Source organism: Sturnira hondurensis, unplaced genomic scaffold (assembly GCF_014824575.4).
Source record: "Sturnira hondurensis isolate 20B ecotype Veracruz unplaced genomic scaffold, ASM1482457v3 Scaffold0006496, whole genome shotgun sequence".
Classification (NCBI taxonomy): domain Eukaryota; kingdom Metazoa; phylum Chordata; class Mammalia; order Chiroptera; family Phyllostomidae; genus Sturnira; species Sturnira hondurensis.
The window spans coordinates 13,179,100-13,195,453 of NW_028079127.1; the positions used below are offsets into that span (position 1 = coordinate 13,179,100).

General features: G+C 55.7%; 1 protein-coding gene across 1 annotated transcript in view; it reads left to right on the forward strand.

Moving 5' to 3' along the window:
• DPP6 (dipeptidyl peptidase like 6) overlaps positions 1 to 16,354 on the forward strand; it is a 190,076-nt gene that overhangs the window by 71,917 nt on the left and 101,805 nt on the right. The window contains exon 6 of the mRNA XM_037049919.1: positions 10,116 to 10,168. Coding sequence (XP_036905814.1) covers positions 10,116 to 10,168 — 53 coding nt within the window. The remainder of the gene's footprint in view (positions 1 to 10,115; positions 10,169 to 16,354) is intronic.

Sequence of the window (16,354 nt, forward strand, 5' to 3'; positions counted from 1 at the left end):
AGTCAGGACACCGGCCTGGGTTGTGGTCCAGGTTCCCAGTAGGGGGCGTGGGAGAGGCAACCACACACTGATGTTTCTCTCCTCTTTCTCCCACCCTTCCCCTCTGTCTAAAAACAAATAAATAAAATCTTTAAAAAAAAAAAAGAAAAACAAGCAAATACTTGTGGTTTCACTGTAAAAGCCGGGTTGTGCCCCTTTGCTGTGCGGTTCCAACCGTGAACTGCTCTCAGACGCTGCACCCGCTGACGTCAGCTCTGGTCCTCAGCTCAACAGCAGTGAACTGTTGAGAATCTTAAGACAGGCTCATTTGTTAAAAATGACATCATGCGCTGTGCCTTGGGCGCTGGTGACCACTGACGTGTGTCTAAAGGAAAAACCAAAATAGATAAACACACCCCTTCCCCACAAGAAGGGGCTTTGCCTCCCGCCCACCTTCAGGCCAGCTCCGGAGGGGTGCTCCTGGCCCAGCCAAAGGACGCAGTCGGGAGGACCTGGGCGCTGTTCGGGGCTCTGGGGAGGGGCAGGCAACAGCCCCCACCGGGACACTGCGGACCCGAGTCCTACACGAACAGATGCTGCTCGTGACTTGGGCAGCATCGTCCACACCTGTCACCTGCAGGCTCTGCAGTGAGGACAAGTGACTAGCCGAGAGCGTGTCACCAGATGACGCGTGGGACCTGCAGTCTCAAAGCCTCGTCCCTGAGACGGAGGAATCGCAAGGTGCCCTCCCCAAGGACACGTGCTGTTTGTCCGCCCCCTCACCTTCCGAGACAGTCGGTTCTAACAGGTTCCGATTCTTCCTCTAAACAAGAGATCCCAGGGCATATTATTCCATGGGCTCCCTGGTGGAGGGGACGCTTTGGCAGACTGAGGTGCCCCTGTGAGTTTGTGCCTGGGCACCCGCATTCCCTGCTGGCCTCACGGTCCTGCAGGGTAGGGGACATGTCCTATTCATCATCGTGTCCTTGGTGTCTTGCTGCACTGGCGTAAACTAAGAGTGAATGAACAGAAGTTAGTTAGTTAGTTAGTTAGTTACTTAGTTTCCCCTTAGGGCTCAGTCACTGCCCTGGCCCAGGTCACCTCAGGCCAGACTCTGCTGGTGACAGTAATTCCCTCTCGTTCGCCGCCTCTGACAGAGTCACCCCCCTCTCTCCCGGTTTTTGTTTACCTTCCTCCTGTACTCGGCACCCTCCTCATTCCCAGGGTTCCGGGCCCTAGAGGCGTAAAGTGTGGTTTGGGGATTGGACAAACACAGACCTGCCCCTGGCGAGGCTGGGACCCGTGACACTGCAGGGAGTGGCGCTGAGGGTCCCAGGTGGGTTCTGCCCAGGAGCTGTGCCAAGCGGCTCGCTCTCTGCCTGCCCGGCGGACGTTCCCGGAGTCTGCGTAGGCGTCCCGCTGCACCCAGGCCCCTGGGGGCTGCTCAGGCCGGCTCCCAGACTCAGGGCGAGTGCAGGGTGAGCGTGTAAAGGCCCCTGTCCACCTCCAACGTCACGATTGATTCCTTGCACTGGCAACAGTGCAGTGGGTACGTGGCGCTGACTTTGAAAACAGCCGAGCCGTTGGGAAAGTTGCTAAAACAGCAGTGAACAGTTTCTGACATTGTCCCCACCTTCCCGCTGTCTCTTGTCAGCTCCTTCCCCTCCTGCCCTTCCTTCCCCGTGTCCCTGTCCCCAAGGACCCCTCGCCCCGCCCTGTCATTGCCCGTCGCCCTCCCCAGCACCTGTAGCTCCGTGCAGTCTCCGTAAGGCCCAGTCAGTGGTGGGTGCCATAAGAGGGGGGTTCAGGACATCTCTGCAGGCACCCCTGCCTGTACTCCCCCTGCCCGCACCCCTGCAGAGGAGGCACCCCCGTCTCCGCTCCATCCCGTGAGTTTTAGGAACAGGTGCCACTGTGCGTTCCTTTCCTGCGCCGGGCCCGCTGTGTGCGCGGTTCCTCGCACACGCAAACCCTCACCTCCCGTCGAGATCAGCCGGGGCCTCGCTTTTCCCAGGCTCAGGCATTCATTTTAGTCACAGATGGGAAAGGGCCTCTGACCCAAATTACGAGAATCACTGAAGTAGAACCGGCCCATTTTTCTCTGCGCTGAGAGGGAGGGGGACCTGGGGGCCTCTCCCATTCTCCGGGAGCTCAGCGGGGGGCTCAGCCGAGTGCTCAGCCAGGTGCTCAGAGGGTGCAGGACAGGGGCTGACTCCTGCATGCCAGGAATTTGCATCTGAGCTGACAGCACGGTGCCTGATGACCGCCTGGCTGTCACTCCTGCGTCATGGGGACAGTGTGTGAGCACAGCTTTGAGACAACCTTCAAGGTGTCCCCAACATCTTCACATCCACTGCGTGTGCATTTGCAAACAATGTGAAAAGTAAGAGAAAGCCTGGCATCAGGAACCTTCTAGAAAGTAAACGAAATGGAGGCAGCTGAGACAGGTGGAACCCAGAGAAAACCCCTCTTTTGGAAAACAAGCTCTTTTCCAAAACAAGACTAAGGGCACCAACGTGCAGATCTCCGCACACAGACGCACGGGGCACCTTGGAGGCGCTCAGGGGAAGTAATAGAATCCAGCTTCTTTCAGACAAAATGCGTTTCTTTGGATTTTTGACAGCACAAGAAATTATGTCCACGGTCCGTTTGTTTTATTTGAGGCTACGTTAGAATGGAAGGTAAAAGAGGCTGTGAGTGACAGTATTCGTGACGTCATTGGTTGGGCCAGCTGTCCGGTGACGCTCCAGTGAACTATTCCCTGTCTTTAAATCGCCCAGGGGGAGCAGGGTGGCCCGGCACATCCCAGGACTTGGAGGCAGCGGCCCGGGTGGAGGTGGCAAAGACAGGAACCCCGGGGCCTTTTGGGGTGCGAAAGCAGGTGGGACAGGAACACATATGAGAGACGTGGACGGACAGAGGGGGTGCCAGTCTGGTGGCTCACACCCCTTGAGTCAGGACCCCAGCAGGGCCTTCGTTTGCTGGGATGGCCACCACAGGGTCCCCCAGCCTGGTTTCTGCGTGACGGGAGGGTGTGTCTCCCAGTCTGGAGGCTGGGCCGTCCACCGTCAGGGCGGGGGCGCTTCGCTCTTTCCAAGGCTGTGGGGGGCGCTGGGCCAGGTCGCTGCCCTCAGCCTCACCTGGCGTCTCCCTGTCCCAGATCCCTGGGTCTAAACTTCCCGTTTTCACCAGGACACCCTCCGAGGGAGCCCATTTTAACTTGATTACTTACTTCGGTAAATGAAGTCACGCCGGGGCGTCCCGGAGGCGAGGATGCCCTGGAGGTGAGGACACCGACGCATCTTTCTGGAGACACCACAGCTCAGCCTCTAACCGAGGTTAGGAGGGAACAGCGCCCTTGGTCGCTGTTTCGCGTTGAGATCCTCTCGAAACCCAGAAGAAATCACAGACCCGTCCTGTCCGCTGACCCACACAACTGTGCTTGCATTCCACAAACACACTTGAATTTCAAGCCCTGAATTTTGCACCAAGAAACAAGCTCACTCAGCACCTCCCCCACCCCCCGAGATCCAACCCACGGTACAGAGTGAAAAGGAACCACGCCGAGGGGAACGCTGTAATGCTGAACTTGCAGACGCGCACGGCGCAGAGCAAACGTTTTGGCAGCGGGGGTTAGTTGCTGCACCCCTCCCCCCTGAGCCATGGCTCGTATCCTGGACGCGGTGCCACGGGCACCCTGATTATCGCCTGCGTTCCAACTGCCCACCCAAGGGCATGGTCGTTCTCACTGATGCCAAGAGCAAAACACCAGGGCATGAAATTAGCAACATTATAAATAGATTATCGCCACTGTGACAGACAAAGGCGGCCCTTGTCCCTCGGGGACAAGGGGACACGATTCCAGCCGAGACTTGCCAGATCCCTCCGTGTTATTCAGGAGCCGACCGGCAGGTCAGGCGCCCGGCTCTGGCGCGCCGTGACTGAGGGAACAAGCCGGCGGGATCTGTGGGCCTCTTAAAGCAAACGAGGGTGCTCAGAATTCCAGGGGTCTTTGTGGCTTAGAGAGCTTTGTCGGAGAACGCAAGTTGGATCGGAGGCAGAATCCCTGTCAGCAACAATAGAGGCTTAGAAGAGAAACAGATTATTGTCTTCGGAATGGAAGACAAAGAAACCTGATGTTGGAGCTCACCTACTGTCCATCTGGTGAGGGATAAACAGCAACAACAAAAACCCTGAAGTTCCCGTATGTTCATTGCAGTGTTGCTCACAATCGCCAAGACTGGGAAGCAGCCCAAGTGCCCGTCAGGAGTGAGTGGATAAAAAGCTGTGGTACGTAGTGGAATAGTACGCAGCTGTGAAAAAGAAGGAACCGTTACGCTTTGCAGCAGCGTGGATGGACCTGGCGATTATTGTGCTGAATGAAATAGGCCAGTCAGAGAAAGACAGGTACCATGTGATTTCACATACATGTGGAATCTGATGAACAATGTGAACTAACGGACAAAATAGACACAGACTCACAGATACAGAGGACAGACGGACAGCTGGGGAGGGGGCTGGGGGCTGGGGGAGCAGGGTGAGGGGATTAAGCAAAGAAAAGAAAGAAAGACTCCTGGACCGCTGGAGGGGGAGCCGGGGGCGGGGGGGGAGAAGAGGGTAAAGGGGGGGAATGGTCACCAAAAGAGACTTGACTTGGGTGATGAACACACGATAGACAGACGCTGTATCATACAATTGCACCCCTGAAACTTATGTCATTTTATCAACCAAAGCCACCCCACTAAATTCAATTAAAAAGAAAGAAAAAGCACTGAAGTCATCCGCCATCGCTGACAGAGGCCCCACCCCCTCACTCACTCCTGAAGAGGCCGCAGGTTCAGGAGGAGCTCACCCCCATCCGCAAAGTCCCTTAAATGTAAAAGGTTTGGGGGGCGGGGCAGGCCCGCTATCCTAGGAGGAACGGAGTTGAGATGCGGATCCTGAATCCCACAGATTCTAAATCGCTTTCCCACCTCAAAACCGACAACCCTGCCTCTCCTCTGCTCCATCTCTGGCCTAGCGCACCTCGATCGCGGGTCCCGTGCGGCCGGGAGGGAACGCCGTCCAGCCAGGGAGGAGGCGGAGAACGTTTCACTTCTGCTCAGTCTTTTCCTAGTCGTTCTCTTACATCTTTACTCTTTCCTAAGGATTTCCATTTGTACCTACTTATTCAGGGTCCTCTAGAAAAATCGTTTTAAAAGTCATTACAGCGAGGGGTTTGACTTTGTGAAACGGATATGAGAGAAATTGGCAGGGTCCGCAGATACGTGTGCCAAGTTCGGTGATTGAACAAGAGGGTGGCCGTGACCTTCTGCCTGAGAGAGGAGGACTCCTCTCCGGGAAGAACTGACTCGTTTGGGAGGTCTCCCTCCATCACTCAGCTTCCACTCCGGGACTTAGGATTCACTGGACCACCAGCCCTGGGAGTGAGGACGGGGACGAGGCGGGAAGACACACCATTTGGGCGACATGTCGGCTCCCTGGGGCAGTGCCCAGCGGCACCCGGGAGTGAGCCAGGAGACGAAAACCGAAGCAGGCTCTGGCTGTGCCGTGCGATGAGATTTCTGCAGGATCCTGGGAAGGACGGGGTGTCGAGGGACGTACGTAACTTCTGGAACAGCAGGGGCCTGTCGAGTTTGACCTTCGGATGCAGGATTAGGTCCCTGTGCCCCGAAGGTCAATGTACACTCATGCACCTTAGCCTGAGTGGAGGGCTGAGAGCGGGGGGCAGTCCTCGGTGGGGACCTGAGGGATTCCCTGAACGGGAAGGAATTTTAGCGGCCACCAGGTTCTGTCCACCTCTCCCTGCCCCCTCTCCATGCTCCAGGGGCCTGTGGGCCTGTCCAGTGTGGGGTAGCTTTAATGCCCCCACGTGAGTCACGCCGGTCTGAAATGATTTCCTCATAGCACAGGCTGGCCAGTGTCCTCTTCCCTCGGAACGGCAGCTTCCCACGCTCACTCACGAAGCTGTCTACACCTCCAGCAGGACCCCCGCTGCCCCTCAGCCCCCTCTCTCCCCGGCAGCTCCCCACCATTGCTCCGGGGTGTCTCAGGCAGCTTTCTTTCCAGGCGCGCGCCCGCCCGCCCGGCCACCTTCCTGGGAAGGTAGTTTGGCTTCTCGGTCTTACTCCTCCTGGATAATAGGCAACGCACCAACGTGCTCCACCGAGTCTCTTTCTCCAGGTGTGAAGGGAGTGAGTTTCCAAGACAGGATCTTGGTTGTCTCTTCCCAGAGCGATGTGACAGACCGGCTCACTCCCGTCTCGGCCACGCCCTGAAAGACATGCTCGTTTATTTGAATTAGGCGGAGGAGGACCTGGATGGGAGGGGAAGCCCCACGGGGCCTCAGCCGCCCACAGAACCATCTCGGGCTTGTAGGAAGCAAGGCAGCCACCAGGTGATGGGGGGGAGCGTGAGCGCGAATGGGACTGATCACTAGCACCAGGGGCAGGTTTTGTAGAAGAAGCATCAAGACCAGGATTTAGGAGCGTTCCGTGATGACGTGGCTAATTCATGAAGTGTTTTTGCAAAAGCAAGACATCTGTTCCCTTGCCCCCTTCTCCCCACGCCCAGAGGGAGCTGGGGTGGGGGGGCATGGGGTGCGGCCTCTGTTGTTTGACCTTCGCTGCCTTCTTCAGGGGTTGTCAGGGTACGAGGAAGCTCGGGACGGTGATGATGGCATCATAGGTGTTCTGTGCGTCTGAACGCACCCAAGTGCACGCATGTTCTATGTGCTGTGTTTCGTCTGTCGGCGACATGAGGCTGCTCTCAGAAACGTTCTCAGGAAACAAGAACTTCCGCTGGGCGCTGTCTCCACGAAGTATCTTGTCTGACGGGTGGGGCTTCCTTTCTCCTGGGGCCTGACTGCTGTGTTCACCCGCGGTACAACCGGGGCCACGTGCCCCCTAGAACCCAGATGTGATGAACCCCTAGAACCCTAGACTTTCTTCCAAGCCGCCGTGATGGTTAAACGAGGAGAACACCAAGGGGATTGGGCCGGGCATTTTTCTTTTTTAATGCAGGAGGTTTCTGTCCTACACATTTGGGAGAAGGGACCATGGGGAGGGGCGAAAGATGAGGCAGGGTCCTGTGTGGCCGAGGAGCTAATGACATTCAGCAGGAAGCAGGGAGAAAGGGGCAGGGACCCCAGAGCTGAGTCTCGGAAGGGAGCACAGTGTCTCTTTCTGCTGGGAGGACGGACAGACCGAGGAGAAGGCTGCCCTCTGGCACTTGCCGGAGGGATGGAGGGGGGCAGAGCTGGAGAAGGACTTCGGTGCCTTCTGAGGGTGGAGGGCGTCAGAGCAGAGGAGGAGAAAACCAGGAGTCAGAGAAGCCCGGTTTTCAGCTCGCCTTACTGAGTGCAGGACGGAGCCACCCGCCCAGATCAGAGACGTCCAAACTGAAGTGGGTTTTCACACCCGTGGAAGAGCTTGGTTTGGGGAGTGTGGGTTTGGGGCGCCTGTGGGGCAGGAGGTAGAGACGTGGAGGTGGAAATTGGGTGTATTGTCTTCAGGGAGGAGCCCGAGCTGTAGAAGGCGCAGCGCCACCCTGCGCCGGGTATAATGCGCACGTTTTTGCCCAAATTCTCGAGGGAAAAATAAGGGACACACCTTATATGTGGGTAGTCCCTGCAATACCTTGTATCCATTGTTGAATTTTGTAACGATTCATTACGTAAAATTTCTTGTACCATAATATGTTCAAAAACAAATGCTAAAATTCCTTGATAATACAGAAAAACAAGCATCTGAATATAAATAAAGAAAAAGTTGAATTGAAAAATTGACACAAAAGATTTTTTTTCCCTGAAAGATGGGGCCAGAAATGTGGGTGTGCCTCTACGTGGCAAAATACGGTATTTCAGGACCTAAGCCTCCAGACTGCAGGGAGGGGCCGATGTCAAGAGGAAGGAGGTGTGAGTGAGCAGAGTGTGCACCGAGGGCAGAGGCCACGGGGAAGTCGAAAGTGGGGCTCAGTGGGGGTGGGGGAGGGGCGAGCACAGGCAACGAAGTCCTGGGCAAAGGCAGGGCTTTTGGGAATACAAGCAGCTGGCCGGTGGTAACTTACTGGGGACACACCCTGGCCCTGTTGTTGCCACCCCCGCCCCCCGGAATATTGAACGCCAGTACTGACTGTTTTGCACAATAGATCAAACCATAACAATGTGTCGAAATGGTTTTCCCCTCCCATGAATGGTGTTTTGCGACACCAAGTTTTCACAGGTTCACTTCCCGGGGGAAACCGGATGGTGTGGGAAGAAACCAAAGTAGCTCGTACTCACCCGCCAAAGCACACTCTTAGAAAAACAGCCAGTCCTACAAACGCCTAGCTTCCCACCCCCCACCCCTCCACAATCAGGAGTGTTTGGGGCCTGTTTTAAAGAAAGACACATAAATACAATAGATACATAGAGACCACAAAGGAAAGACAGGCTTTCTCAGGAACGAATCCTTTCTGGGAGGCACAGCTTCTTCTGAGCCTTTCGAGACGAGCCCTCGTGCAGATGGAACTGCAAATGTGTGCACCCCCGAGAAGGGTCGCCTCTGCGCGTCTGGGCCTTTCGGCTCCCAGGAGAGGGGCTGCTTTGTGGGAGAGAGTGTTAGATTGTTTCGTCCTGGAAACGAGAACATTGTTTCCTCTTCCTTCTGTTTCCCCACTTTTCTTAAGAGGAGCGAGCGAGCCATAACCGCGCCTTCATTTTTTAAGGTTTTCCATTTGCACGGAGTTTTTCTGGAAGGCTCTGTGTGCACCCATGCCCAGCACATCCAGCCTCTCAGGTTTCCCCTCTCTCTCTCTCTCCTTCTTGACTCTTTCTCAATTTTCTTTGAATCCTTGCCGTTTAGTGGTTCATTTTTCCAGATATTTTTATCACACTTCCCATCCGCTGGGGCATTTTTTTTTCCTCTTTGCCTGACCGTATATAGACAGAGAACTGACACGTGGACAGTTTGCTCCTTTCCCATCCCCCCTGCACAAGGTTCTTTTAATTTGTCTCACTTTTTCTCATTGGCTCCCCTCAGAAGACACCCTCAGAGCCCAGTTTGAGGGTCATTTGGTGAATCTAAAGAGGGACACAGAGGGATGGGTGTTGGTGATTATTTGCAGATGGTGTGAGCAGAGAATGACTTGAAATCTCTGTCTGGATAAATCACAGAAATAAGCCTTTAAACCAAGAGAGATAGTGGGTATTCCTGACTTTGCCTGATGTATCGTATCTGTTGGTATCAAGGCTTTTTCGGTCCACGGCCATCAACTTGGACTTGCAACTTGAGAGCTAGGAGATGCAGCCTCCAGTCGGGCAATGTCCAGTGTGTTTAGAGAGAGGCAGGCCTCAGATCCAATCTCGTTTGGGCTGCAATTACATCCCTGAAGACTCGGTTTTCCTGGTTCCCGAACGGGTCCCCTCTGGGACACGTGCTTTGCGTGAGAGCTCTCTTCTTTGGTGTCCTGTGTGTCACCTCCTGTCCTTGGAGGGGTGACTTCCGAGGCATGTCCCTGAGCACTCACCCGCACTCGGTCCCAGCTGGCAGGAGTTACACGGGGAAAGGGGTCTTTGAGGGGTCCCTAGGGGCAGCCAAGATTGGGGGGATTATGGGACTCAGGGAAACACTCGGCTATTTTGTCACCTTCCTTTTGGAAGCTAGGCCCCTCCCCCCACCCCCGGCCTTGCCATGAACTGTCCGTTTATCTAAAACTGGCACCTCCGACTAATCCCATCTCAGCCCATTACTGCCACTCCCCAAGGACATGCCGTGGAATTTGCCATAATTTACAGAAAACTCCCCAAGTGCATGGGTCCTTGTCAGCCTCTGATGGCCACAGTGTCCTCATTAGTTCTGAACTGTGTGGCTCGGGGCTGGACTGTGGACCCCTGATTTAATCACAGGCCAGGTCGCCATGGAGACGACACCCAGCCTCCAGCAAACGGCGGGCAAAGGAGAAAACCAGAACCGGCCATGCAAATCAACTTCCTGGGTAAACACAAGGCCCTGCTCCCAGGGCTCCGAATAACTAACTGTCTCCAGTCCACTCTGTTCAGGGTCGCACTGATCCGAAAAACTCCATCGTGCCCCCGGGCCCCCCACCCTGCTCTGTCCCAACACTGTTTCACTGTTTTGTCTTTTTGTCTGTTTCAGATACATCAACACTCCTACACTGGATATTACGTTCTGAGCAAAATCCCTCACGGGTAAGATTGTTTTTCCGCTTTGCATTTCATGAGAACCCTGCAGAACAGCGCCCAAGGCGGGACTCTGACTACCTGCTCAATTGTGAGGGAGTTTAAGGGCGGGAAGCAGGGGCCTTGACTCTCACAGCCCCAGCTGGGGACGACGCCGTAGGGCCTCCGGGACTCCTCCCCAGGTCCCTTGGGTCCCACACTTGGCCCCTTGGGCAGCCCCGTTCTAGACCAGCTCCCCCCAGCCCCACTCGGTCTGCTGGGCTTCGTCACCAGCTGCAGGAGCGCAGGTGGGACTGACCCTGAGACGCCCCTACGCGACAGACAGGGTGGCACCCCGAGCTCATGCAGCCTCTCGGAAACACGTCATCGGGGACCTGTCCTAGGGGGGACCGTCTCTGGAGCCCCAAAACAGTGAGGCCTGGTTCAAGTTTGGTGAAGGTGTTTGGCGAGCGGGACACATGGAGAGAGAGATAGTTGCAGAACCAGGGACATGGGGCAGGGGTGGCTTTTTATCATTTTTATATTATTTTTCTCCCATCCTCCTCCTCTTCCTCCTTCTTCCTCCTTCTCCCCCACCACCTCCTGTAACCCCGCCCCCCACCTTCTTCTTCCTCAGTCCATCTTTCTCCCTCACACCCTCCGTGGTTTCTTTCCGTGTCCCGGGGAAGGTGAGGTGCTCAGGCATCGTCTGCAGCACTAGGCGGAGGCCTCCGCAGTCTCCCCGAAAACATTTCGCACAAACAGCCAGGGTTCCAATGAGTGTCCCTCCCTGGGAGAGCGTAGTCCCCGCTCAGATTTCTGTTCTGCAGACTCCCGGTTGCCCACTCGGTTCAGGCAGCTTATGGGCGTAGCTTTGGAAAACACGCAGGGAGGAAACCGCTTCCTCGGACCTTCAAACGCAGGGTTCCCGCAGACTTGCGGCAGAACGCGGGTCCTGGGTTCCTAGGCGAGAGCGATCGAGCCCAGAGGACTGGCGGCAGCCCACGAGACCAGAAACACAGCGTCCACAGACACTTTTCATCTAAAGCGTATTTCACGGCGAAACCCAAACGTTTTCCACGCAGGAGCGGCCCTTCTGTTATTTTTCAAGCAGATACTCATCTTCAAAGGTCACGACAGGCAGAGTGTAATTATGCCCCGAGATTTATCTGCCTCTTCTGGGAACCATACAATTTATGGTAGATGATGGCTATTCCGTGCCGCCTCATATAATAAATTCGTAAAGCTCCAAACTCTACATCAACATTTGACGCTTCCCATGTGGTGTTAGTGTTGGCGGCCCCGCCGGAATTTGGGAGAAGCAGGTCCTGGGAACTCGGCTCAAGAGGTCACCAAACCAGGGGAGCGCCCGAGGACAAAATGGCCTGTGGGGGGAACCTGGTGACAATCTCACAGTTACCTTCCCCCCCCAAGAGGTGTCCACAGATAATAAGCCACTTTGGGTATTTCTAAAATAATCATGGTGATCATCGTTGCCACCATTTTTATCGGTTGACATTCATGTACCTTCACCCCCGCACCCTGCAAGAATGGTGTCCTCATCTCCAGTGACAGAGAGGGCGCCCGGAGGTGAACCGCCCTCCTGACGGCCCCCAGCAGACCTGCACCCCAGCCCGTGCCTGGCTGGCTCGGAGCCCCGTGCCCCCAAAGCAGTCCCTTGGGTGACATCAATAAGTCCTCCACCACAGGACTGTCGGTGGGTGTGCCCCAGGAATGCTTAAAACATGCAATGCCAGGCTACTCAGTCAGGGGCACCGACCTCTTTTCCCTTCGATTGTCCAACTGAAAAAAACAAATGACACCAGCCAACACAATGGTAGCCATCCAGTGTGAACGAATCAAAAGGATACCTATTTTTTGGTCAGATCGGCAAACAATAGAATACTTTTGGGGGGCGTGCCACACAATGTTAGTGATTAGTGCATGTGTGCACAGTGATGAGCGAGCCTGGGAATCACCGAGTTACACTGTAGCCGTAGGTAGCAGAGTTATCCTTGAGCTCCTGTGTTTTCTTTCCAAGGACTGGGGCGATTGAAAGATGTAGCGAGTAACTTGCTACGTTGACCAGAAACACTGTCTGGTGGGTGGGGAAGTCGGGGACCCTCCCTATGACCATGTATCTGACGCTGGGTATCCAGAAATGGCCCTGCTCTGCAGCCTCTCTCCCTCTTTGTCCTGAAATCGCTTTGGGGAAACGAGTCATTGAGTGATTTCCAGACACTGGCAAAATCTTTCTCTTGATGAGGCGAGGGGTTTCTGACCTGGGGGAGCCGCTGGGCCACAGGTGTTTTTCCCCAGCCCCTCTGATGTCCGCCGGCAGGGGCAAAAGCAGGTGGCGGACCAGGACAGGTCGGCGTGGGGTGCAGAGGACAGCAGAGAGAGAGAGAGAGAGAGGGACATTGATCGGTTGCATCCCATGTGCACCTCGACCGGGGATCGCACCCGCAACCTAGGCATGTACCCTGACCGGGAACTGAACCCCCGACATTTTGCTGTATTGGGATGACGCTCCAACCAACTGAGCCACCCAGCCAGGGCTCCATATTTTAAGAAAAGTGACAACCATGCCCACCTTATAGGCACATTTTAAGAATTAAGTGGAATGATATATACGAAAGACATCAGAGAATTTTGCTTCTAGTGAACACACGGGAATGTTACTGTTTAATACTGTGGTATGTAGCCAATGTATATTCGTGGTCTCGTAATTAAACATGATCTGGCTTTAGTTTCTAGGCAGCTCAAACCCTGTCTGTCACAAGCGAAGGCATGAGATGCTACATAATAAACCCCCTTCCGAATTTCTCAAAGCGAAGGGTTGTTCCCTGACACTCAGGTAATGACGTGTGGTTTTGCATTTCTCTCTTAAAAGAGCCATCTGCGGCCTCCACTATCCACAGTTCTCAGTAGTCGCTAGTTCTTGCCTCAATCCAACCTGCTGCAATTAAGTTTCAGGCAACCCCGTTGAGCCCACAGCGGAAGCAGAAAAGGCAAAGTCAACAAATATTGACCAAAATGCTGTGTTGAGTAACCAAAGCAACGGTTGCCATTCCTTCAGAAGTTCAAAATCTCGTTGGAAAGAGAGGACACGGGCATGTGCATTGTCACTTAGGGCCTCGGACCAGTATTCTAAACACTGAGCGTAGAAGAAGAGAGAGCTGCGGTCTCCAGAAGTCTCCTAAAGGTGGTCTGGGGTGCAAGGATCCTTAGATGAAGTTTCCTCGGATTAAGTTTGTTTGCTTTTAAATAGATGGAGGCAGAGAGGAGATAGTTCGGGTCGAGGAAATCATCAAAGAGGCTTGGCTTTTGCCATGAGCCAGCATCTTCCAGAAGTTCCGGGGTGCCAGGCTGGAGCAGGGGTGTGCAGCTGGGACTCCGGCTGGGTAGAGATGAGGTCAGGTGACCCTGAGGACAGAGGACATAGATGCCACCCCAGCATGACCTGTCTTTGCAGGAAGAACATGCTGAGCAGTTAGAGCAGACGAAGATGGCAGGCTCAGATGAGTTTGATGCCCGGGTTCAGAGCAGGCGGAAGGGAAGGGCTGCCTAGCAGCGTGATTCAATTAGGAAGCCTGGCGGGGCGTCGTGGCCCCATGGGTCTGGGCGCTCCCTCGGTGTGGAAGCCACACGTGATCCCAGGTAGCTGGCGTTGTCTTGGGAAATGAAGGCTGATTTCAACTGTTTGCATTGCACATCCCTGTAATTAAATCTCAGGCAGCCTGTGTCCTGTTGTGAGTTGAGCCTGGTGCAGGGGGGGGGGGTGCAAACTAGCAAGTTCACAGGGGGGGCAGGTTCTCAGGCCCGGGGGCAGCGCCTCTGTGGCAGAGTGCAGGTCCTTCCCAGCCCCTTCTTCCTGCGTGACTTCCCCCAGGACGCTGCCTCTGGGCCTTGCACACAGACGGACACACTTGGACTCCATGGAGCGTGCACGCCACCAGAGGTTGTGTGGACGTGATGATGTGTATGCCCTGGGGAAGTACCAACGTGAAGCCCAGACGCGGGAGAAAGAGATGTTTTTAAAAGGGCAGTTCATGCGTCTGTGGCCGGTCCCGGCTCGCCCTGTTTTCAGCACTCTGGACAGCGCCCGGGCCGCAGGCTCAGCTTCCCCACCGGGCTCCCTTTTCTCTCCCTTTCTGCCTCTTTGTGGGCCGGGGGAGGGGGACTCCTATCAAGCTTGACCACGAGAGCGTGGGCTCTAGAATCGAACAGATCCTGGAATAAGTTCCCCGTCCGCCGCTCCGCCTGTGCCATCGCGGGAAAGTTCCGTTGCTCCGGTGGACAAAGTCACACTGTGTGTGTCGTGGAAACGCAATGCCCGGCCCGTGGGGTTCACACAGAGGCCATAGGGAACGCTGTGGGACACCGAGCCACTGAATGCCAGCACCCATGGTGGGGACTCCATCTGGGATGTCACCGAGACCCTCTGTCACGTGGCCGAATCAGACCTGTCACCCCTCCCCACGCTCCCCTTGCCTTTGGACAGAAAATGCATTTCAACCTCAGTGTCAGCTCAGATGGATGGGAATGGCTTCCTGGGGTGCAAAGGGAGGTCAGAGCCCAGCTCCGAGGGAAAGGCCACGCTCCGTGCCTGTGGCCGGAGAGGAGGAAGACGCCCACCCGGTGTCCGACCAACGCCCCCAACGCAGCGGAACGGGCTCCTGGGCATCCACACCTCTGCTCCCTCCATTCTCCTCCGCACCCCGCTGCCATGCAGCCGAGAGAGTCCCTGTGTCCTTCATCGCGTACCCAAGCCCTTCTGAGCCTCCAGCTCCCAATGCTAAAGCCCCTCCTCCCACGACCTGACCCCCAGGGGACCATCCTTCTCATTTCACGCCGTCACTTACTCTCACGCTAAACTGCAAGTGAGCTCATGCCCGAGGCACTGTTTTTCTGAACAGAATGTGCAGAAGTGTTTTCAACGTGCAGTGGCCGGGGCACACGCCGCTCTCCCTGGTTCACAGCGTCAGGGCGAGGGGTCTGGTGGGGAGGGGCTTGGACAGGGCAGCAGGCGGAATAACTGCACAACCCCCCCCCCCCAGGAGGCTGCATGTCAGCCCCTGCTCAGCCTCCCCCGGGAGACAGTCATCTGTCAGCTACACGCACAGGGAACTGTCCCCACCGTTCCATCCCCATGAATCTCTCGCTGTCCTCGAGGACTCCTGGCACATGGGGGAGATTCTCGCACGAGCAAACTCATTTGAACAAGAGGTGAAAACATGCATAACACGTTGAGACCCTCAAATGCCCCCTCCTGTCCCTGCGATGCCTGCTGCCCAGGGGACTTCCCGGGGGGGGGGGGGTGGCAGGTGGAGGAAGTGAACGAAGGAACGAGGCGATGACGAGCAGAAAGAAGCTCCCGCCTGTGCCTTGCCCCAGACTGACCACAGGAGAGTGTGAGGGAGGGACTCCATGGGGCACTCGGGTGGCCCTGGCCGGGTGGCTCCGCAGGTCAGAACATTGTTCTAGAGCCAAAAGCTTGTGGGTTCGATTCCGGGTCAGGGCACATACCTAAGTTGCGAGTTTGAGTCCCCGTTTGGGCACATACAGAAGGCAACCGATCGATGTTTCTCTCAGTCCCTGCCTCTCTGTCTAGAGGCAATGGGGGGAAACAAGCATATCCTCTGGTGAGGATAAAAAGAAAAGAAAAAGACAGTGTTGGTTTACAGCTGAAATCGGTGGGCCCCGCCCCTCCCTAATTTGCTGTCATCGCTGAGTGACACCCGGGCTTGTCATTGGAGCTGAGGAATCACCCTTCTGTCTGTGGGGACAAGGGACCAAAGTTTCCCACCGAAACACTAATCTCCGAGTCCTGTCGACGGACGCAGTGAAGAAGAGGCAGGCGACCCCTTAACGGTGACCTCGGAGACTAATGTAACGATCTCCAGTCAGGGTTTGTCGTGCGGAAGTCCGCAGCGAGGAGCCGCCGGGGCTGCTCCTTCCTCATCCCAACGCGCCGGGAAGGGCGGCGCAGGGGGTCCCCCTTCGCCCTGAGTCTGGGTCCCTGCCCGCCCAAACTGCAGTTGGACTTGGGCTCCACCTAGTGGGCTCGGCGGGGAAGGCGCCCGTGTCTGTGGCGGAAGCATCCCAGGGCCGTTTGTAAGTCACAAAATTAGACACATGTTTGCGGAGCCCTTCCGGCTGGGCCCGAGGTTTCCATCCCCTGAGAAGGACCTGTCTGCATCCCTGAGGCCAGCG